Source organism: Leptonychotes weddellii, chromosome 15, assembly GCF_054177405.1.
Source record: "Leptonychotes weddellii isolate Sample4059 chromosome 15, ASM5417740v2, whole genome shotgun sequence".
Lineage (NCBI taxonomy): Eukaryota > Metazoa > Chordata > Mammalia > Carnivora > Phocidae > Leptonychotes > Leptonychotes weddellii.
The window spans coordinates 16,434,061-16,458,444 of record NC_138383.1 but is presented as its reverse complement, the minus strand read 5'-3'; the positions used below and the strand labels follow the sequence as shown (position 1 = coordinate 16,458,444).

At 37.8% G+C, this 24,384-nt stretch overlaps 2 protein-coding genes across 2 annotated transcripts; one reads left to right on the top strand and one right to left on the bottom strand.

The window, feature by feature from the left end:
- Positions 1–16,552, top strand: MEIOC (meiosis specific with coiled-coil domain). Its single transcript, XM_031030770.2, has 8 exons — positions 1–101; positions 685–819; positions 3,857–4,014; positions 6,633–6,737; positions 7,653–9,525; positions 10,537–10,671; positions 13,917–14,097; positions 14,524–16,552. Exons 1-8 carry the CDS (start codon positions 36–38, stop codon positions 14,751–14,753), a joined length of 2,883 nt encoding a protein of 960 aa, XP_030886630.2. The 5' UTR covers positions 1–35; the 3' UTR covers positions 14,754–16,552.
- Positions 16,553–18,300: 1,748 nt separating this feature from the next.
- On the bottom strand, positions 18,301–23,734 carry CCDC43 (coiled-coil domain containing 43). Its single transcript, XM_081804863.1, has 3 exons — positions 23,374–23,734; positions 22,014–22,072; positions 18,301–19,916 (listed from the first exon to the last, which is right to left on the bottom strand). Exons 1-3 carry the CDS (start codon positions 23,445–23,447, stop codon positions 19,729–19,731), a joined length of 321 nt encoding a protein of 106 aa, XP_081660989.1. The 5' UTR covers positions 23,448–23,734; the 3' UTR covers positions 18,301–19,728.
- Between the last annotated feature and the right edge of the window lie 650 nt (positions 23,735–24,384).

Sequence of the window (24,384 nt, the reverse complement as noted above, 5' to 3'; positions counted from 1 at the left end):
AGCTGTACCTAGTCCAGGAGGGGCTGGGGGGCCTCATGGAGGTGAGAGGCGGAGACACTTGCCCGGCCCCTCACCCCCCAGGCTTGAGGGAGGGACTTGAGGTAACCGGTGGGGACGGTCAGGGTCTGGGAGGCGGCCGGGCTTGGAGGATGGCGACGGTGAGGAGCCGCAGAGGAGCGGGCGCGTCCCCAGACGCGGTTCTCTGAGGAGACGGCGGCCGGGCGGGAGAGGGCAGGTCGCCGGGGAGAAGCCCCGACGGGGCACCCGGGCCGCGGGGCGGGGGCGGGCGGGGGGCGCGGCGGCCGGCGGGCCCGGGCTTGCGGGGCTCGGCGTGGGCTGACAGGACGGACCGGCGCGGCTGCAGGGCCTGCAGTGGCCGCGACGCCCGGGCTGCCGCCGCCTCCTCCACGTCGGGCGGTCGCGGCGCTGAGGCCCGACAGGGTGGCCGCGGGCGTGGTGGGCCTGTCGGGGCCGTCGAGGGCGGCGCCTTGGGGTCGGCCGGCAGAGGGCCCGAAGGCAGAGAGGGAATCCCCGGCACAGAAGCGCGGGCCCCGGGATCGGTGGGCTCGGAGCGGATTCCGAGTTGAGGTGCGCGAACAGCGGCGGTGCGACAGCCGTCGCCCTTCCAGCCCGGGCTCTGCGCTGCGTGATGCCTCTCCCGCTTCCCACCCCTGTCTTGTGCAGCCCAAGGTGGCGTTCCGCGGAGGTGCGAATCGCTGCTGGAACCTCGGTGCGGACCCCAGCAGTAGACTAACGGATGTGTTCAACAGCGTGATGCTGACTGGCTCCACTTCCTTCTACGATTGCTACAAATCGCAGGTCCATCCTTTGTTAGAGGATTTTTTTTTCCGAAATCAAAGTCGTTTACCTGAGCCCATTCACTTAGGTGTTTAAATTTCTCCCAAGTTTAGGACCAAAAAGCCAGGAACATTTTCTTTCTTTTTCTTTGTTCCCTTTCTTCTTTTCTTTCTCTCAGCCGGTAACATTTTCAGTAGAGTCTGCCCAATACATATTTTGCTTGGAAAACAAGTTGAGGAAGATTTTTCCATTGATTCTTGGTATCATTTTGTTCTCAGTGTAACATGAGGCCAGAAATGTAAGAAAATCCCGATTTACTTAGTAAGACAATAAAATAGTTTTTCCTTCAAGCATTTATTGCAAGCAAGTCAGCACAAACATACTTTTGATCATTTGAAGGTGAAATTTTTCTGTACTCCTTCATTTTCTGGCTGTAACTGTGTCTTAGATGACATGCTGCCTTTCACCTCACCTAAAACATTTAGTTTTATTAATCATATTAAATTAGGCTTAGGGTAGTGTAAGTCATTTTCATTTGAAATTATTTAACTGGAACATCAGTGTTGATATTGTTATACTTTTAATTATAACAATATCCCAAAATAAATAATTTTATCTAATCCATAATACAACTTTGTATAGTATTACATCTAGTGTACAGACTGAGAAACTGAGGCTCAGAGAGCTTGATTCATGCTTTAAGTGACAAAGCCCAAGTGGAACACAGGTCTTTTCACTGCCAAGACCAGCATTCCACTGTTCTCTACAATGTTTATACAGCTCCTAAAATTTACTTGGATTTAATTTCAATCAATTAACTATGGCAAGGATATAAGTGATACATTTTGCAGTTATTTAGACTGATTAATATGCCATCCCCAAGCATTTGCATATTTAATTCACATAAATGTTTTAACTGAAAAGGATCCAGATATTTAAAGTATAATTATGTTTGAATCCACCATGTTACTTTAGCTGCTTCTTTTATCCTAGAATACAAAATTGAAATCAATCTTACAAAAGGAGTTAATTTTTCTAATCTTCAAATCTTACTTTAAAATGTAAAATGAACTTGAAAGAATGCTCCTAAAATACAGTTAGTTTCAAATACTGTATATCTTGTTTGATATTGCATAATCTGAAAATACTTCTTTTAAGTCACTATCTTAAAAAGATGAACAATTACTTACAGCACTTTGGATGTTTCACACCGAAAAGAGAGTTAAGGTGAGCCTATGATAAAATCTTCAGAAAAGGAATAAAATGATGAAAGGTTCTAAAGATAAAAGCCTTTGTAAAAGTTATTGCTAACTAAGAAATTCTGGAAAAGTATTTTTTTAGTGACACACTTAGCAAAATTACTTTGGTACCTCCGTTTCTGCAGCTTCAGAATAGTCAGCATGATGTATATAAACAAGACAGTTATAATGTGTAGTTTTCAAATAGCAGTCATAACCAGAATTTAAACAAATGGTTGTAAAATATTTGAGATTCTTAAAGATGCGTGATTGGAAGAGATTTTCATATTTTTTGGTATAGTATAAACTCTTTTATGTTTAAAGAGTTATATTTCAATTATGTCTATGATGAACAAAAATTTAGAATTCTTTGATCTAACTATGTCTTCTCTATATAAATTTTGATTGAGTATAAAAGCAATTAGAAAATATTTTCAGTCAGGATTATATTTTCTTTGTATTTATAAGAAAATGCCATTTCTACTATATCTGAATATTTATAGTTATTACATCTCAGGTTTCATTTGGAGAGTTAAAAATTGTGAATCTATACTTTCAGACTTCTTTAAAGAAGCATTTTCTAGAATAAAATACATCTAAGTTTAATCTTCATATAATTTGTTAAATTCATTCTATTTTAAGTATCTAAAATTATTTTCACTGAACATCCCTTTTGGAAAGAGGCAGTATTTTATTTTATTTTTATTTTTTTAAAGATTCCATTTATTTATTTGACAGAGGGAGAGAAAGCACAAGCAGGGGGAGCGACAGGCAGAAGGAGAGGGAGAAGCAGGCTCCCCGCTGAGCAAGGAGCCCGATGCGGGGCTCGATCCTAGGACCCTGGGATCATGACCTGAGCCGAAGGCAGACGCTTAACCAACTGAGCCACCCAGGTGCCCCACGAGGCAGTATTTTAAATCAATAAAATCTTAAAATTCAAATTTTTTACCTTATTTACTCAAAGTTCATTATAGAAGTATTCACAAAAAAAGAAAAATGAGCTTGTATTTTTCTTCTAATTGTAGTAATAGCCTTTAAATTTCTAAAGAGATCATAAAATTTTATGTATCATCATCTTTATAATATCTCTTGGCAATAGACACTAGGCTGAAAATTGAAGATATTATTTAAAAGGTCCTACAGAAAAAAAATAAATAAATAAAAGGTCCTACGGTAGGAGTAAGGCCTTGAGTTTGGGTTTAGTTGTGTCACCTATCCGCTCAGTAACCTGTAGCCTCAGTTTCCCTCTTTTTAAAATAGAGTATTCATGTCACAGGTTGAATGAATATGTTATTTGAAAATTCTATATAAATAAATGACATTCACTTTTTTCACAGATTGGGGGCATTAGAATTTTGCAAATAATTTCTTGAAAATAACACTGCTAGTGTCCACACAATGCTCATCTGTTCAAAGAAGTTAGAAGTGCAGTAACTGTAGGTGTTTCATACCAGGGATAAGCAACAAGTACAGATCAGATCTGCTGAGTGCCTGATTGTGTAAACAAAATCTTATTGGAACACAGCTATGCCCTTTACATATTGTCTGTAGTTTGCTTTGGTGCTAGAATAGCAGAGCTGAGGAGTTTCAACAGAGACCATAACAGCTAGTAAACCCTAAAATATTTATTATCTGTCCCTTTACAGAAAAAATTCACCAACCCCTAGTAGAAAACAAGCTTAAGTGGCTAAGTCTAGATTTTAAGTCTTCCAGCTCTTACACATGTGTTATTTCCTCTAATTTCTTATTATTTCACTAATATTCTGTAATAAATGTAATTTTGATGTGTCTGATATGCAAACATGTCTTTAAAATTTCAGAGTGAAGACAGTGTTGACCTACGGCAGACCTATACTCCACTTTCTTCATCAGCAGAATATTCAAGTTCTGTAGATTCTTCACTTTTCTATGCACCATGGTCTACTTATGGAGATGATATTAAACAGCCTTCTAATTCTCAGATCAGTGTAAAGAACAGGTAAATTAATAAATCAGATTTTTCAGGTTAAATGAAGTTTTTTTTAAGTTTGATTACATAGGAACCCAGTTGTATTAGCTCTTTGTTCCCTATATCAGCACTTTAATGTCATGACATTACAATTTTATGTTTATTAAACTTTTAGAAACCCTAAACTGGGCAGTTATGTGTATATAATTTTTAGCTCATTACTTTTTTTTTTTATTCATTAGAGGCAACACTTAGTGAGTAGATCTTAAATTCCTCTAAGGATAGCTTATATAAATGAGTTACAATTTTTTATCTATTTTTTTCATCCAATTCTAAATTTTCAGTAATTATTTCCTTCACAAGTATACAACAAATGGGATTTTATCAAATATAAGATACTTTTATTTTTTTATTTATTTATTTATTTTTTAAAAGATTTTATTTATTTATTTGAGAGAGAGAGAATGAGAGAGAGCATGAGAGGGAAGAGGGCAGAGGGAGAAGCAGACCCCCTGCTGAGCAGGGAGCCCGATGTGGGACTCTATCCAGGGACTCCAGGATCATGACCTGAGCCGAAGGCAGTCGCTTAACCAACTGAGCCACCCAGGCGCCCACTTTTAGTTATTTTTTGATTCCATTAATAATAAAGGCCTACTCTATGCCAGATCTCTCCTACTGGGGATACTAGAATTAACATGGCAAATATTATCCCTACCTTTGTAGATCTTACAGTAATGATGATGATGATGACTTGCTGGGCACAAGTATAGTGAGGTTTAAAAGAAAAAGTATAGGATATTATGGGAGCCTGTTGCAAAGGGAAGCCTAAGGGAATGGCATCTACCTTTATTTTAATTGTATATAAGGGAGCAGTTGATAGAGGTTGATACATCTTTAGTTTAAGTGGAAAATAATTATTTAAAAATCTTACATGTTTATTCTTTTTTTTTTTTAAGAAATTATGTGCCCAGTGTGGGGCTCGAACTCAGGACTCTGAGATCAAGAGCCACATGTTTCATCGACTGAGCCAGCCAGGCTCCCCAATTTTAATATTTTTTAATTAATAAAACTTTTAAGTGACTCAATTGGTAGAGCATGTGACTCTTGATCTCAGTGTTGTGAGTTCAAGCCTCATGTTGGGTGTAGAGATTACTTTTTTTAAAAAGATTGATTGATTTATTTATTTTTAGAGCGGGAGCACAAGCGGGAGGGGCAGAGGGAGAGGGAGAGAATCTTAAGCAGGTTCCGCGCCCCAGCATGGGGCTCGATCTCACCACCCTGAGATCACGATCTGAGCTGAAACCAAGAGTTGGTCTCCTAAACCACTGTGTCACCCAGGCACCCCTAGAAATTACTTAAAATTTTTTTTAAATGTTAAAAATTTGAAAATTGGTAAGTTCTATGAAATAGTGATTTTATTAGAAAGACTAATATATAATTCTACAAAAATATTTTTTAAGTTGATCTATGTTCATTGAAAAAATTCAGACTTTACAGAAATATACAAAAGAAAGCAGAAGTTCACCTTAACTTTTAACACTTCCTAATAACAACTATTAATAGTTTAGTATATATTACATTGAGTTTTTTTAGGTATGTACTAATATATTATTATTCAAAAAAACTTTACATTGAATCTTTTTGAAATAACACAACATAGTGGAAAAAGCATTAGACTTGTAGGCAGACCACTTGTTCAGCAAGTGTACAGTTTGGCAAATCATATACACTGGCAAAATACAAGTTTCTTAAAATCTCAAATGCTCATTCTTCAGTAGCTTAATGATTACTAATACCTGCCCATCCTATGTTATGAAGATCAATGAAATGTTTGAGTGTTATGCAAATATAAGGTATTTTTATTTCTAAAATGTCCTAACACGTGAAATGTTAAAAATAAAATATGAGAAAACAAGAAGTTACAACCTAAAGCAACATATTACTTCTAGGAACAAATTACTTTAAATACATAGGAAGTAAAAGGCACTAATTTCAGTCTCCTTGTGGTTTTTACATTTTGTATTATTTAGACAGTGGTAGTCACAAGACACGATTTCAGGTACATGGAGCTCTGGTTACTTTAGTAAGGATTTGGGATAGCCCATAAATCGGTTACATTTAAGGGACAACTGCAATATTGGTGTGGTATCTAGGATGACCATATTTCATTTCACTTTTTAAACCCAACGTTTGGTCTAAAGAGTCACAAAAATAGAGCAGCAGATTCATAGGGTTTTCAAATCACAAATGAAGAAACTGAGCAAGTGTTGATGGAATAATGTATAATGGGACCAGATACGCTTTTAGAAGCAGCCATGGTGCCAAGTCTGTCTAAAACATCATAGGTTAGAGATTTATATCTTGGAACCTAAAATGAATAGCATGTGTTTTGGAGAAATAAGAGTTAAGCGTACACTGTGAACTAGACATAGGATTTGAAATGAAGGAGAAACACTTACATAGCATAGGCACTATGCTAACGTGGAAAATATTCTTGAGTTCCTGTTCCCTCTTTATTTGAAATGATGATACAAATCCAATCCAAATATTTTATAGAAAAATAATGGTATAAGTCTGGAAATAGAAATCAATATATTGTATTTCAGCATGAGGAAAAGAATTTACATGTGATATTCATTTACTTTTAGGATTCAAACGGAAAGAAATGACTATGGCAGTGAAACAGACTTATATGGACTTGTGTCTAATATTTTGGAAGAACAAGATAAGTCACAGCCATATTTTACTGAGGGGTTAGTATATTATATAAGCCATATGGTATATAGTAAGCTTTTAAATTCACATATACTAGATTACTATATTTTTACTTAATAAAGGATCATCTGATAATAGACATCTTAATTCACATGTTTGTATCTAACAGCCTTGATTTTGATGAGGTACTTACCATACAGTGGAAGTTTCATACTGAAATTTAATTTACTGTTAAGAACTTTCATTTGGAAAATTATTCTTGCATAATTCAGAGCTATTTCCCTCGAGTTTATGAGCTAAAGTTTGGCTTAAAGAGTATAAATTCCACAGAGCTTTTATAGATATATCCCAAAGAATAAAACTATCATTACTGCTATGCAGAAATATGTATGGACTTTATTCATATGGTAAAAATTTTTAAAATACACTTTGATTGTTTTGGGGGGTGTGGAAGCCATATTACCCAAATGCCCTATTTCATAGATAGGGAAATATGCAGCACACATGTAACCAATTAAAATATTTTAATTTCAGTAATAGTTTCAGCAAAGTACATCTTTTTCATTTAAAAAAATTGCAGTCAACAACATTTTTGTATTATATAATAACCTAATTAAAGGAAAAACTTACTTTGTTCTCTGCTTATTATAGATAAATAATTGATGCAAGATCATGCAGTCACCAGCCTCAGGCCTTAGTTAATGCCTCTTGGGAAAGTATACTGTAGACATATTAAGATTAAAATGAATATTTATGTAGCATGTGACACATTTCAAGTGATAGAAAATTATTTGGATGTAATAGTTGTTTATAAGTCAAAATTAGAAAGGATTAGATAAATGATGGGGCAGTGAGGTGATATAAATGTTTTGAAAACCTGTCCTACCTTCTCCACTAAGGAAATAAAGTCATTTAAAAGCTAAGTTGTAATTAAATATATTTACTTGTTCTAGGACCTGCTCCTCCAATTTAAAGTCAGTTTGGCCAATGAACACAAGCAGATTTGCAGATCACCATGACCTCTTAACAGAAACCAAAAGGCCAATAGATACAGCCATCTCTCAGCAAGCTTTTTATAGTGGTGAATCTGTGTCAGCAGTGGAAAAGCAATACCTGCATAATAGTAATCTAACACCACAACAAAAAATAGATGAACTTTATCATGGATTTACTGGTTTAGACCTTGAAGAACAATGGATGTACCCCTCACGAAGTGATCATTCTAACTGTTACAATATCCAGACAAATGATACAGCTAAGACAACATTCCAAGATTATCCATTTATCAAAAACTGTTTTACATCACAAACTGGTCTGTCTGACATCATGAAAGAATCAGGAGTTGATACTTACCTTTATGGAAGAGAGAAAATATGTACTAAAGGTCTTGAAGCACCATTACAGCAGAAAAGGGCAGAGATGTTTCTTTCTCAATTTAATAGATACAATGAAAATGCAGATTATTGTAGATACCCAGAATATGTTCATCCTAATAAGGCTAAGCTTAATAAGTGTTCGAATTTTAGTGTCCAGGATAGTAAAAAATTAGCCAATGGCACACCTGAAACACCAACTGTAGAAGCAGACACCTACACAAAGTTATTTCAGGTTAAACCAGCAAATCAGAAAAAAATGGAGGAGACAATACCTGACCAGCAGAATTTCACATTTCCAAAAACCACACCACATCTGACAGAAAAGCAGTTTGCAAAGGAAGCAGCATTCACTGCTGATTTTGGCTTAAAATCAGAATTTGGACTGAAACCTCACACAGCTTGTCCACCTAATAATGATTTTGCTAATGTCAAAGAAAAACAACAGTTTACTAAACCTGAGCCCCCAAATTCTGAGTATTTTAAATCTGTGAATTTATTATCAAACTCAGCAACATCTTCAGGAGGTATCAACTTAAACAGACCAACTTGGATGAATGTCCAAACAAAAAATAACACTCCTATTCCTTATCGGAATCAAGGTAACTTGATGAAATTAAATAGTCACTTAAGTGTAGCTTCAAAAGGTTCTAGCCACTCTTCAGATTTCCCCCAACTGTCATCCACAAATTTAACCCCAAATAGCAGTTTATTTCAGAAGTATTGCCAAGAAAACCCTTCAGCATTTTCTAGTTTTGATTTCAGTTACAATGGTGCAGAAAGAATTCAATCTGTCAATCACATGGAAGGACTGACAAAGACTGGAGAAGAAAATCTCTTTGAATCAGTTACTGATAAAAAAATAAAGCAACCAAATGGATTTTGTGATAACTATTCAGCTCAGCAGTATGGGATCATTGAAAATATAAACAAACATAATTTTCAAGCTAAGCCTCAGAGTGGACATTATGATCCTGAGGAAGGTCCAAAGCACTTAGATGGCTTATCTCAAAATACGTATCAAGATCTGTTGGAGTCACAGGGTCATTTTAATAGCCACAGACAGGGAAGTGGAGACAACAATATTAATAGCCGTGTGAATCGCGCACAGGCGTCATGCTTTTCTAATAATTATATGATGGGAGATTTAAGGCATAATCAGAGTTTTCAACCACTTGGTTCAAATGGGTTTCCCCTAAGATCCACTCACCCATTTGGCCATTCAGTTGTTCCACTGTTGGATTCTTATGATTTGTTTTCTTATGATGACTTAAGCCATTTATACCCTTATTTTAATGATATGATGTATGGTGATAATTCCTTTTCTGGTTTCGTGCCAACTTTTGGATTTCAAAGACCAATTAAAACCCGTAGTGGACCAGCCAGTGAACTTCATATTCGACTAGAAGAGTGCTATGAACAATGGAGAGCATTAGAAAAGGAGAGAAAAAAGGTAACACAAAGCTATCCATTTAGGAGTAACTTAGGATGTTCCCTCTGCCTCTCTTCATTTTGTTTGTTAGAGTAGTTTGAGTGTTATTTCTAAGCTGAGTTCTATAATGTACAGTATTTGTTAAGTATTTGACTATAAGGAGTTAATTAGATGACTTAAGCTTCAAGCTTAAAAAAAATCATTATTTATGTAAAGTTTATTTCGCCTATGAAGACTTTTTCCTTAATGGGTTAAAAGTTTACTTCTTTTGGGGTGCCTGCCTGGCTCAGTTGGAAGAGTATGTGACTCTTGATCTCAGGGTTATGAGTTTGAGCCTCAAGTTGGGTGTAGAGACTACTTAATAAAATCCTTTTTGGGGCACCTGGGGGGCTCAGTTGGTTAAGTGGCTGCCTTCGGCTCGGGTGATGATCCTGGAGTCTCAGGATCGAGTCCTGCATCGGGCTCCCTTCTCAGTGGGAAGTCTGCCTCTCTCTCTGACCTTACCCCATCTCATGCACTCTCTCTCTCACTCACTCTCTCAAATAAGTGAATAAAATCTTTAAAAAATAATAAATAAAATCCTTTTTAAAATTTTTTTAAAGATTTTATTTATTTACTTGAGAGAGAGAGAGTGTACAAGCAGGGGGAACAGCAGGCAGAGGGAGAAGCAGACTCCGCACTGAGCAGGAAGCCCGATGAGGGACTCGATCCCAGGACCCCGAGATCACGACCTGAGCTGAGGGCAGACGCTTAACTGACCGGGCCACCCAGGCGTCCCAAAATACTTTTTTTTTTTAAAAAAAGTTCTTTTAATTAAATATTAAGCTGTTGGAGCCTTTGGGTATTTTATATGCATTAAATATGATAGAAAAATATGGTGGTATTGTGGTTTGTATTTGTTGCTTTTTGAAACTGAAACAATTTTAAAGTTGTGATTTTCAGTTTATTTCTTAGGCCTAGGAGAAATGTTATTCAGTATTGAATCATATTTAGAAAGTTCAGCATCTAAAAGTTTTACATAATTTTTTACAGACTGAATTGGCCCTGGCCAAGAATTACCCAGGAAAAAAAGTATCCAGTACTAACAACACCCCAATTCCAAGGCTGACCTCCAACCCATCTCGAGTTGATCGCTTAATTGTGGATGAACTTCGGGAACAAGCCAGAGTAAGCTGTAAAAACACCCAATAATGGATTTTTTAATTGTTTGATAAAATTTTAAAACAAGTCAGAGTTCTGAAGGATTTTTAAATCACATTTATGCATAACTCTCTGAAATATATTCTTTTCCATGTTTGGTCCTAGAACTATGATTAATAATTAGGGAAGGGGAAATAGCACTCCCTTAATGATTTAAAAAGTAGGTTTAGTAACTTAAATGGTTCCTCTTTAAGAAACCCAAGTTAACGAAGAGCTAATCCTCAATAGAAAGAATTTTAAAGCAAAAATAATTTTGAATATTATTTATAAAGAAAGTCCCATTTCTTAGACACAAACATTTGTTTTCTAGCTTGATGAGCAAGCTGTGTTTGCATTATACAAAATGGTAAATCAACAGGTAATTACTGTATTTCATTTTCTTAACCCTGTACTCTTGAGTTATTCAACAAACATTAAATATATCCAGCAATGTATTAAATACTGAAGAATATAGGTATGCATAATTTTGTAAAATACTCTTGTTTTAGAAAATTAGTATATCACTTCAAATATAAAGAATCCTGATGTTAGGTCACTTTGTAATTTAACAACTGATTATTCCTCTTATTTCCTTTGTAATTTCAGAATTTTCTAGAATTGAATAGAGCAGGGTAAAATTTCTTTTTTTTTTTAAGATTTTATTTATTTGAGAGAGAATGAGAGAGAGCACATGAGAGGAGGGGGGAGGGTCAGAGGGAGAAGCAGACTCCCTGCCGAGCAGGGAGCCCGATACGGGACTCGATCCAGGGACTCCAGGATCATGACCTGAGCCGAAGGCAGTCGCTTAACCAACTGAGCCACCCAGGCGCCCCAAAATTTCTCTTTTTTGACCTTTCTCTCTTAAAAACTTATGCTGTTTTCCAAATAAAATATGATACAAGATTCTTGGGAGGGGCGCCTGGCTGGCTCAGTCAGAGGAGCGTTTGACTCTTGATCTCAGAGTTGTGGGTTCGAGCCCCATGTTGAGCGTAGAGATTACTTAAAAAAATAAACTGAAAAAAAAAATATTCCTGGGAAAAAGCATGCAGTAAAGACAGCTTGCTTCTGTGATTGAATAAAAGCCATTTTAGGAATTAGAAAAATCAACATAGCGGAGTGTATTTTATTGAACATCAGTTTCTTGTACCTTGCTGTCTTTAAAATATAGATATGAACTACTTCAGTGGAAAAAGATTGATTTTGCCTAGCTTTCAGTTGGTCAGTTGAAATTCTATATCAAGGGCGCCTGGGTGGCTCAGTTGGTTAAGCGACTGCCTTCAGCTCAGGTCATGATCCTGGAGTCCCGGGATCGAGTCCCACATCGGGCTCCCTGCTCAGCGGGGGGTCTGCTTCTCCCTCTGATCCCCTTCCCTCTCATACTCTCTGTCTCTCATTCTCTCTCTTTCAAATAAATAAATAAAATCTTTAAAAAAAATTCTATATCAAATTTATAAATTTGTACAATGGATTTATCAGTGGTATAGCAGATACCAGCATGGGTTACAGCCAAATGTTATGTTAATAAAAACTTCCAAAAAAGAAAAGAAAAAAAAAAAAACTTCAGTCTTTCATTATTTTCTCTTAAGACTCTTCCAAGTTAAAATTCCTTTTCTTCAGTACATGTCTAGGCAATATATCAAAGGACTGCAAACTTAATAAACTTTTTCCAGCTTTGCTTATGCTTCACATTATTTTAGGTTATGTTTATAGCTGTTGTAAAAATTTGTTTTATCTGTACTTAGCAACATTAGACCGATGATCACAAAGGGCAAAAATATTTTTACATGTACTACTTTCTAGTTTGCTGGTTTTATACAATTCTGAAAAAAAAACTTTTAAAAGTTTATTAAAAATCACCTGTGCACATTTCTTTCTTTATACTTATCGTTTATTCAAAATGATTCGTATTTTAAAAATATATAATTAGTTTACATTTAATACCTATATACTTGTGTTTTCTCCATGGACCTGAAGTGGACTCCAAAGAAACTTGATATGAGTGTGAGGTTAGAGGCATTCATTCAGTTGCCATTAGCTTTTTTTTTTTTTTAATTTTTTTATTATGTTAATCCCCATACATTACATCATTCGTTTTAGATGTAGTGTTCCATGATTCATTGTTTGTGCATAACACCCAGTGCTCCATGCAGAACGTGCCCTCCTTAATACCCATCACCAGGCTAACCCATCCTCCCACCCCCCTCCCCTCTAGAACCCTCAGTTTGTTTTTCAGAGTCCATCGTCTCTCATGGTTCGTCTTGCCATCAGCTTCTTAATTGAGAGATATTTTCTTACTCTCTCCAATCACTGAACACCAAGTTCTTATGTGAATTTTGTGATTTTTAATTTGTGAATTTTATTATTTTTTTAAAGATTTTTTACTTATTTATTTGACAGCGAGAGCAGGAACACAAGCAGGGGGAGTGGGAGAGGGAGAAGCAGGCCTCCCGCGGAGTAGGGAGCCCGATGCGAGGCTCGATCCCACGACCCTGGGATCATGACCTAAGCCGAAGGCAGACCCTTAACGACTGAGCCACCCAGGGGCCCCTAATTTGTGAATTTTAAAACATTTAGCTCCCAAAGGCAATTACTGTATTTACTTCATGTTCAAATCCTAATTATTGAAAAAGTTCTCTTTCCTTATATACCTTTCAAGTTTAGAATTTGAGACAAGTTAGGTATATACAACTAGAAAATTTACTCCCCTTACTGATATACTGGATTGGGGATTCCTTAAAACTACCACTAGTCAGTATGATCTGAATATTTCTGATTTCCAAAAGGAGAATACTGGAAGCCCAGAAAGGACTTGCCAAGGTCAGGATTAATCAATCTAGGACTTCTCCCTTTTAGCTCAATTTTTTTTTCCCTTTAGATTACAGTACCTTCTAAAAATGTTCTATTTGCAGGCTGTTCTCTTATTTGCCAAAAACAATCTTAGATCTTAAATTTGCACTTATTGTCAGTGACATGGAAATGTTTGAATGTTCAATTTTTTTAACAGTTGCTTATTCCCAGTAACTGATTACTGACTGAAACAAGGAGGTACAAAAGACTGGCTTTATATCTTTGTTTTCCCCAGCATGGTATCAGGACACAGTAGGCATTCAGTTATTTATTAGATGAATATTATTGCCCTCATCTCTATTCTGCTTCATTGAAGATTTGTTCTTAATTAAAAGACAGGGCAGTATGGTTACATGCCTTATCAAAATTTAAAATGTTTCCCTCAGGTTGTGACTCTACTAGGCAAAATGGAACGTCTTCGAAGCTCTCCCCTTCATGCCAATATCTCTACTGCTCTTGATAGACACCTGGAGTCCATTCACATTGTACAGTCACGTAGAAAGGATGAAATTGTTAATGCTTCAAATCGGCAAAGGCAAGGAGTTCCTAGATGCCAAGATGACAGAGGTATAAGCGGTAATGCATATTCTTTTGATAAGGCAGTGAGATCATTTGAATGTTGTTAAAATCAGATTCTGAAGTTAAAAGGTTGGATTTCTAAAATTTACATTTAGCTAAAGAATAAATTGGTAAATGATGCCCAAATAATTTACTCTAAAAGTACTTTGATCAGTTTTGTTAATTTTACCCATTTAATTATAACTCTGTCAAAGTCTGTGTTCTACCCAAAGCATAGTCATTGTACTGTCAGAAATACAGTATCAACAATTTTAAATATTAAGTCAAATACTTTAACCCACTCAGTCAATAGCCATCCTTCTTTTATAAAAATAATGTTTGATAATTTAATAGTACAACATTGGGCTTTTTTAAGAGTTAAGGAATATATAAAAGGTATCTAATATGAACTGACCCTGAATGGTTTTTTTACAGATGTTTTTGCTCTTGCTTCAGCAATTAAAGAGATGTGTGTGGCTACTCGGAAAGCACGCACTACCCTGTGGTGTGCACTGCAGATGACCTTGCCAAAAACAGCCAGTACAGCTGGCCAAACAGATGTGGAAAAGGCTTTACAAGATATAGTAAACTGTGAGGATAAAGTCCATGAAAACATAAATAGTAGCAATCCAATGAACCAGAGAGGTGAAGCAAACAAACATTAAGGAAATGCCAGCAGAAAGAAGAATAAAAAGCTGATAAGTAAATGTATCAAGACATGCTAAAAAATTTTAATGAACTTGTCAAACTTGAAAATTTCAATACATTAATTTTCTTTCAGATTTAAAGTTAATACCTTAATGAAGTCTAACTTCTATTTAAAAATCTTCTATTTGGAATGAATCAGATATAGTTTAAAGTGAACTCAAAGGGAAAGTTGACTACTCTAGGAGTTCCGAGTAGCCAAAAATAACAAGTTTAAGTAAATTAAATATTTCCTAACAACTAAAATATTGCTTAAGCCCATTCTGCAGTGCAGGTAAATGCGAATGTGAAATTGTTCTAGAAGATAAGTTTCATTTAGGTCTGCCTTAGTAAGTATAATTCCAAATAATGAATCTAAGTGACTGTAACCCAATTATGGCTACAGTCTAGTAACCAAGACAAGTTTTGATTGTGATATAAAAGTGTTTTCCTTACAAAACTGGATACCTAGGAAACAAAGGAAAACAAGGATGAACCCAATATTCATGTAAAAATTTAATATTTAAAATACTACCATATTTATAAATTTGAAATCTTAGTGCCTAAGTATATGGAGGGAAATGCATCTGATTCTCCTAAATTAGTGATAAAAGTGCCAGTGTAAAAACCATGCAAGTTACTGAATATAAAACCTGTTCAAATCATTTGTGTATATTCTTTAAAATTTAATTATACTATCAATTATTACATATTTCCAATTTTAAAGTATTTAAACTGAATCAAAAACAAATTTCCTTTATCTGGATCTTTTAGAGTTGATGCACAGTAACTAAAATAATGACTATTGTTTTAATACCCTTAGTTTGCTGCATTTTATGAGGGTATCACGAAGTTCTAAAATGTATTTTTTTAAGGTTAATCTTTAGTTTAGTTTGCAATTGGTTAGTGTATATTTTGTGTAGTTGTGTTCATTAGTTTGCTTCTGTATTTTTTTAAAAAGCTTTTGAAAGCTTGGCTTTTTGTTTCTCATCACTTAATATCTTTGTATGAAACCCGAGTAATTTATTCATTAATATGAAATGTTGGTATTATGTGACTCAGAAGATCTTGGGTTTTAACATTTCTCCATGAGTTAAACTATAATATAATGTACTGATGAAATTTAATTGAACTATCCTTGACTAGAAACACTGATGTTTTAAATGTTGGTGTTTTTCCTAGTTTTAGAAATCTTGGTATTAAAGAGTATAATCACACCACATAAATTTTCTTTAGATGATGTGCGGAAGAAACTGATTGAGAATGCAGGAGTAACTGTAGGGAGAAACATTTTGATCACTGATACGCTTTAGAACTACCCAAATGAATTACATTGAGGGTAGTCAAATAAAATAGATCACCCCACCACACTCACTGCATAGAAAGTGGTTAAGTTTGACATAAGACATGTTGGATGTTTTGAAAACAAATACTGTACTGAATTTAGTCTCTCAGGAAAAAATAAATTACTTTGTTGAAAATATTTGGTTTCTTTTTTTTACATCTTTGTATTAGTTTCTAACCTTAAGTGTCACGAAAGGTCAGAAAACCAAATTTCATTTCACTGGCACTGAGTTTTAAATTTCATTAACATTTAGGGGCACCTGGGTGGCTCAGATGGTTAAGCGTCTGCCTTCGGCTCAGGTCATGATCCCAGGGTCCTGGGATCGAGTCCCGCATCGGGCTCCCTGCTAGGCGGGGAGCCTGCTTCTCCCTCTGCCTCTGCCTCTCTCTCTCTCTCTGACTTTCATGAATGAGTGAATAAAACATTTAAAAAAAAAAAAAAAAGATTTATAAATTTCATTAACATTTAAGTAAGAATGTTGGTAGACAAACCAATGCCATTCAGATATCCTTGCATCGAGCCTGACCTCCTTCAAAGATGTGTTTTGTTTTTTTTAAGATTTTATTTATTTGACAGAGGGAGACACAGCGAGAGAGGGAACACAAGCAGGGTGAGTGGGAGAGGGAGAAGCAGGCTTCCCGCTGAGCAGGGAGCCCGATGTGGGGCTTGATCCCAGGACTCTAGGATCGTGACCTGAGCCGAAGGCAGACGCTTAACGACTGAGCCACTCAGGCGCCTGTTTTTTTTTTTTTTAAGATTTTATTTATTTGAGGGCAAGTTGGGCGAGAGAGCATAAGTGGAGAGGCAGAGGGAGAAGCAGACTCCCCGCCGAGTAGGGAGCCAGAGACCTGGAGATCATGACCTGAGCCAAAGGCAGACGCTTAACTGACTGAGCCACCCAGGCACCCCAAAGATGAAGTTTTTGCTCTGCCTTTATACTAACCAAGACAAACCAGATTAAAATTCTGGGGAAGTTTTAACATGACAGTGGTCAGAAATAAAACACTAGTCCATTAACAAAAACCAAACACAAAAATTCTTTGAAATTCTGTTAATCACATCACCCTGCAAATAATTCTCATATTAGTTGGTTATCCCTTTCTATGGTATACTCTCTAATGGATGGTTCCTATGTATTGTACTTCTGAATTACAACCTATGAGGAACAAAAAATATCACATATAATTTGTAGTGAAACTGATAAAAGATGCTCATCATTTCTAATCCAAAAGAATTTGGTGTATTCAATTTTTTTAAATAGACAAGGTGATTTATATAAAAGTTAAAAATTATCTTGAATTATATCAGCATCCTTACCACTTGAATATCTGCTACCATTAAGTTTTAGAGTGTTGGGAATTAATGACTGCAATCCCAATTTTGGACTAAAATGTCAATCATACTACAGAAGATATGGCTGTTTAAAATTTGCCCTTTACAATACTGAACATTTTAGACATAAAGGATTTATCAGCATCTGAATTAAGTGAATAACCTTACTCAAAGCCTAATGAGCTGATCCTTTTTTCCCATTTAAACATTAGTTCAAGGGGCACCTGGGTGGCTCAGTCGTTAAGTGTCTGCCTCCAGCTCATGTCATGATCCCAGGGTCCTGCTTCTCCCTCTCCCACTCCCCCTGCTGTGTTCCCTCTCTCACTGTCTGTCAAATAAATAAATAAAATCTTAAAAAAAATGAACAGTAGTTCAAGTATACACCTAACTGTAACATAAGAGAGTCCCAGAAGAACTGGCTACTGTTATAACAGACTATAACAAGTACCCTTCAGGGGCTCATGGATATAACCTGGCTCTGCTTCAGAGACCAAAATCAAGGTGAAAATAAACTAAAAATCCAAAATGAGGGTTAATAAAATAGGCTCTCTCATAAATTATCTGTAGCCACAGCTTATTATTGCTACTGCCATAGAAGACTAAGACTCCAAAAGGACTGCAAGGACTTCAAAGCCAATTTACTGACTTCCAATAAAACAAGGTAATCTTTCTGATTTCCTAATACCCAACTTCACAGGAAAATTGAGGCAGAGAATTTGATTCTAGGAAGAGGTTCTACTAATACAGCATATTGGGCTAATCAAAATACAAAGCAAAATTCAACACATTCCTAAGTGTTCACACAATTCATTTCCATGGATAGCTGGAAGGAATCAATCAATCAGAAAACAGTGATTTAAATAGTTTATTTTTTTTTAAAAGATGGTTACTTTTTTAAAATGCAATGCCACGGTTATAGGAGTGTATAGAGGTGACACATCTTTTCCTTAACCATGCTTTTTACCTTCTGCACAAAGGTAAAAATTTTTTGTTAACCTCTTAGTTAATGGTATAAAACAGGTCAGCAAACTTTTTCTCTGAAGGGCCAGACAGTAAATATTTTAGGTTTCACAGGCCACAAAAGGTCTCTGTCACATACTCCTTCTTTTACAACCCTTTAAAAATGCAAAATCCCTTGCTGACTTGCACCATACAAAAACAAACCGCGCCAAATCTCCTAGCCTGCAGTAGTTTGCCAACCTCAGGTATAAAATACCTATTTTCTGTCTTGTCAGGGAGATTGCTCCCTTCGGGCTTCCTGACAAGTCTGCTGCCAGAAGTAGAGAAAGGCCTTATTTACAATTGAATGTGGCTTGTGACAAAAGTAGAAATGGAGAGTTCCTGCTCACTTTTGACTCTCCCAGGTTTTTCCACTCATTAAATTTGTTGAGTACACACAATGTACACTCTTAAATATCTTTGTGTTAGCAGAGATTTCCAGTGTTTCTTCCTTAGACGCATGGTTCCTGCAGTTTCTTCCAAACTGTAATTATCACATCTTTATACTCATGTTTTAGGGCAGATCAGGATTAAAATCTCTACTAGCAGTCAAGAGGGCTCATGATTATAAAAAGTGAATCTAGCTATCAATGATATCCTTCCACCCAATACACATCCTTCTTCAAAATCACAGCCTGTATGAGGAAAAATATGTAACTATCTCTACTTAAAAAGATACTTCTTTTCCTCCCATAGGCTGAAACTTAAAAAAAAATCTCAAATCTAGAACATCTACCACATCATTTCTTCCATTTTCATAGTTTGTTGCCATGTTGACATAATATCTGGATCCAGGTAGGCTCTTCATTAGCTTTCTATTTCATCCATAAAACAATACAGTAAGAGGTAACTACTACTTTCAAAGTACTTTATGCTCCCACATTTCACCTCAGAAAAGGAGTGGTCATGATTCTGCTCCTTCAGGATGAAAACTGTAACTGTCTGCTTTCTGAATACTTCTGTTATTTATCCTAGGTGAGGGAAGACTTCTAAAGTGGCCAAAAGGAGCCAGGACTTCAGTATTAAAATATAAAAGTTGCCCCCATTCCAGATCTTTGGTACAGACATCAACCACAATAATCTGATTACCCACACCACAGAGACATGGCACATTTTGTAATTAGAAGTGTTTGTGATTTTCCTTTTGACCATGTAAACAAAAGGGAAATGCCTTGGGAAACCACTCTGCAATGTTCTCTCACTTCTCTTAAATACACATGTGCACAATCACTTCTCCCTTTGATCAAGTCCATGAGGAGAAAGAACAGAGTGGACCAAGGTTATCGCTTCCGCTCCCCTCTTTGTGTCCTTTTCTTTTCCTTTTCCTTGCGCTCCTGCTTGGCTAGTTTGTCTCTCTCCCTCTGCAGCTTGTCCTGTTCCTTCTTCCTTTGGGACTCATCCCGAAGCGAGTCTCGCTCCAGTTTTCGGGCATTGAGGACATCTTCCACATTGGTGTTTCGGAACAGAGCTACAGGTGAGTTAAGGGATTAGGGTACAGGTCACACAGGTCCCAACTACTGCTCTGTCCTTATTCTCTCTCTACAGATTCCTAGTCTTTAAAAAAAAAAAAAAAAAAAGGCCTGGGGCGCCTGGGTGGCTCAGTTGTTAAGCCTCTGCCTTCGGATCAGGTCGCGATACCCAGGGTCCCAGGATCGAGCCCCGCATCGGGCTCCCTGCTCTGCGGGAGGCCTGCTTCTCCCTCTCCCACTCCCCCTGCTTGTGTTCCCTCTCTCGCTGTGTCTCTCTCTGTCAAATAAAGAAAATCTTTAATAAATAAATAAATAAAAAGTCCTTATGACAATTTATCTTTGGTCTAATGGGAAATCCTGAAACTACCATTACAAAGGTTTAAACTTTTGAATAATCCTCAGAATAAAAATCTCAGACTTCTCTAAATTTGAATGTTAAAATATTTTATGAAAATGAAATTTTATTCCAGAATAAGTACTTAGATCATGGCAGAATATTGTTGGGAGTATCTAGGCTAGTTTTAGTCAACAGAGTATTACTGTAACTGGCAAAAATTTTATGTACTTGGCACTGTTAAAATGCTTGAAAAAGAGTTAAATAAGTTGTTTAACCTTACTAAACTTTATCAATTTGCTTTTTTCCCTAGACTACTGAAGCTTAAGTGAAAAACATGTTCTAATAACCACAAACTCTGAATTTATAAAAGACATGAAATAAGTTTAACCAGTTAGAAAATACCTAGCCAAAAACTTTACCCCTCATTTCTTGGGACTTTAAAAACACAACCTGGGGGTGCCTGGCGGGCTTAGTCAGCAGAGCATGCGCCTCGATCTCGGGGTCGTGGGTTCGAGCCCCAAAATGGGTGTAGAGATTACTAAAAAAAACCCAACCTGTTAGCACCAGACAAGCTCCTCTGTACTCTTTTTTTTTTTTAAGATTTTATTTATTTATTTGACAGAGAGATAGAGAGAGCACAAGTAGGCAGAGAAGCAGGCAGAGGTAGAGGGAGAAGCAGGCTCCCCACAGAGCAGGGAGCTCGATGTGGGACTCGATCCCAGGACCCTGGGACCATGACCCGAGCCGAAGGCAGCCACCTAACCGACTGAGCCACCCAGGCGCCCAACTCCTCTGTACTCTTAAAACGTAACTCTTTTGCTTTGGTGCTTTAAAATGTCTCTGACATAACCTCCCCTTCTTTGATAACCCACCATACTTCTCATCTTTAAGAAGGTGGATTTTTTTTTTTTTTAAAGATTTGAGAGAGCGAGCGAGCACGCAAAAGCAGGTGGGGAGGCAGAGGGAGAGGGAGAAGCAGACTCCTTGCTGAGCACGGAGCCCGATGCAGGGCTCAATCCTAGGACCCTGAGATCATGACCTGAACTGAAGGCAGACTGAAGCAACTAAGCCCCTAAGAAGGTAGATTTCTAAATGCAGAAGCTTCTCAGGGCACCTGGGTAGCTTAGTCGGTTAAGTGTCTCTTGGTTTTGGCTCAGGTCATGATCTCAGGGTCCTGAGATCGAGCCCTGCATCACGCTCCTCGGGACCTTCCCGCTGCTTTAGCGGGAAGTCTGCTTGAGATTCTCTCTCCCTCACCCTCTGCCCCTTTCTCCCACTTGTGCTCTCTCTCTCTCAAATAAATAAATCTTAAAAAAAAAAATATATAGAATCTTCTCATAAGTGTCTGTTGGTAGGGACTTTCCTCAGCACATTTTTCCATCCGTCCATATTTTCAGCTCAAAAGTATTCAGTGTTTGTGTTCTCTTTCCAAAAAATTATACGGTCTCTGAGGACAGTCAAAATTTCAATATTATTTTAACTACTTCCACTGCTGGGAAACCCAGTGCTATCCACAGGGAGTATAGATTCTTATTTTCCCTAAGAAATCCTTCCTCCCTTCACAGTAGATGTTAACATGTTTTCTTTGGGGAAAGTTCTCGTTAAATTGACTATTTATGGTTGTCCTTGGAATGGGGCTCAAAATGCTGGCCCGACATGAGTTCCTGTTGGTAAAAGGATCCCCCAGCAATGACAAGATGAAAACTGTTCAAGAGTATTCAATGGAGAAACATTTGGGGACGGACAAAGAGAAGGATACATTTATCAGAACCAATGTTCATTGTGGTGGCACATGAGTCATCCTTCTCAGCTGCTTCGGTGAGCGTCGTTAAGGAAAGTCGGACGGAAAGCAAAGGCCGGCACATCCCAACCCAATGTCAGAAAACATTCAGTGAAGTAACGGGCAGGGAAAGCATGCTGAAGGAAAACACTGTCAGAGGTGTGATGGTAAACCCAGCACAGTCATCTTCAGAAGTCTCAAGATTGTTCAGAGCTCCTGTGAGATCCTTAGCTGCTGGAGGCTGAAAAGAAACAGCCCGATCTGGGTGGACTTTCCCCATTACCTGGCAGCCCAGGGAATGGCGAGAGGATGGTGCTTCTCAAAGTGTGGTTCCCAGAACTCCCGGGGAACTTATTAGAAAAGCACATTCTTGGGCCCCTCCCTGCACCTACTAAATCAAACTGGGGAGTGGGGCCCAGCAATCTGGGTCTTAACAAGTTCTCCAGGAGAACCACTGCTTAAAATGTTCTTTTCCAGCCCAAGAAAGGAGATTTTGTCATTGGAACCATAGCTCTGCTGACCCTGGCAAGAAAAAAACATTAGGAGAAACTAGAAGACAAGCTGGCCCCAAAGGGCCTAAGAATTATTTCCTGAACTTATGATGGGATAGCCAACATTTCTGGTATGAGGCCCACATGCTCCATTCAATCACGCTCTATAAGCTAAGCGTCTCCTGAACAAGTTCAAACTCACAGGGAACCAAGCCTGTCCCTGTCAACAGCAATTGCCTTTGGCACAGCCCCCAAATTCCAGATTTCTTCTGTGTTGGTTGGGAATTCAGTCTCACTTTCAATTATGTGGTCACTGGAATATTAAAAAAAAAATTTTTTTTTTTTTTTCCCAAATGAAACTGCTCCAAATTTGGGAATCCTTCATCCAAAAACATCCATATCCTAGTCCTGGTTTTGCCACTAAATCTATGCATGTCTCTGATCACACATTCATCTCCTACTGTCACAGTTTCTTTATCAACTGGGAAAAGAATATAAAGATGGATTATACATAGGATACTATACTGGACAGAAAGGTATTATACAAAAATAAAGAATCACAGCTATATCTTAGCTTCTGAAAATACAATATAAATGGTCCATTAAGGCATTTCTTTTACACCGAAGTCTTCAGGAACGTACGGATGATGTGTTGAAAAATATTAAGTCTCATATCAACTGTCCCAACATCACTCCTCACACCCATGAAGGGCCACAAGCAGATCCATTTTAGAAGGGAAAAAGTACACTATAGGGGGAGACTGGCAACTTCTCAAAGCGCACTGTACACCAGCAAGCACTTCGGACTCAAGCCTCAGGGAATTGTCCCAAGACTCCGAAAAGGATATTCTTCTTCATCTGTCACATCAGCATACTGGGCCAGGAGGGCGGCTTTTCTCTGCTTCTCCTCTTCGGACACCATCCTGGGCTTCACCACAATCTGTGCCTGCTTCTCAATTAGCGTGGCAATGGCCTGTACCTCATCTGGGAGGGGGAAGGGAAGGGAAGGGAATGGAAGGGACAACAAGGCTGTATGTGAAAAAACAAGCTCACCAAACCACTAGTCCACCCAGATAGTGCTTGTGGGAAAGACAGTGGCATCTGCTGACTCTTTAGGGCCCTGGGCTTCAAAGGAGGTGCCTCGGGGGCCAATGAGAAAGGCAAGGAAAGGCCATGCGGGCTAGGCTTTAGGTCTTGTATCCATCTTCGATCAGAGCAGCCCTGCTTTTTTTTTTTTTTTTTAAGATTTTATTTATTTGATAGAGAGAGAGCGAGAGTAGGAACACAAGCAGGGGGAGTGGGAGAGGGAGAAGCAGGCTTCCTGCCAAGCAGGGAGCCCGATGTGGGACATGATCCCAGGACCCTGGGATCATGACCTGAGCCAAAAGCAGACGCTAAACGACTGAGCCACCCAGGCGCCCAGAGCAGTCCTGCTTTTACCTGTTTTATAAATTGAAGTTCTGCTGCTTAAAAAAAAAAAAAAAAAAAGGTTGAAAAGCACTGCATTACAATCATAGAAAATTCAGCTTCAAGCATGCAACTTTTTCCCCTCTTAACCCAGAAACCTAAGAAGGAATCTAGAATCAACTTATGCTGGTCCCTTTTGTAGTGATGATTATGCCCGGTGAAATTCATAGATTATTTTAAAATAAAATCAACTGGGCGCCTGGGTGGCTCAGTTGGTTAAGCGACTGCCTTCGGCTCAGGTCATGATCCCAGGGTCCTGGGATCGAGTCCCACATCGGGCTCCCGGCTCAGCGGGGAGCCTGCTTCTCCCTCTGACCCTCTCCTCTCTCATGCTGTTTCTCTCTCGCTCGCTCTCTAATAAATAAATAAATAAAATCTTTAAAAAAATAAAT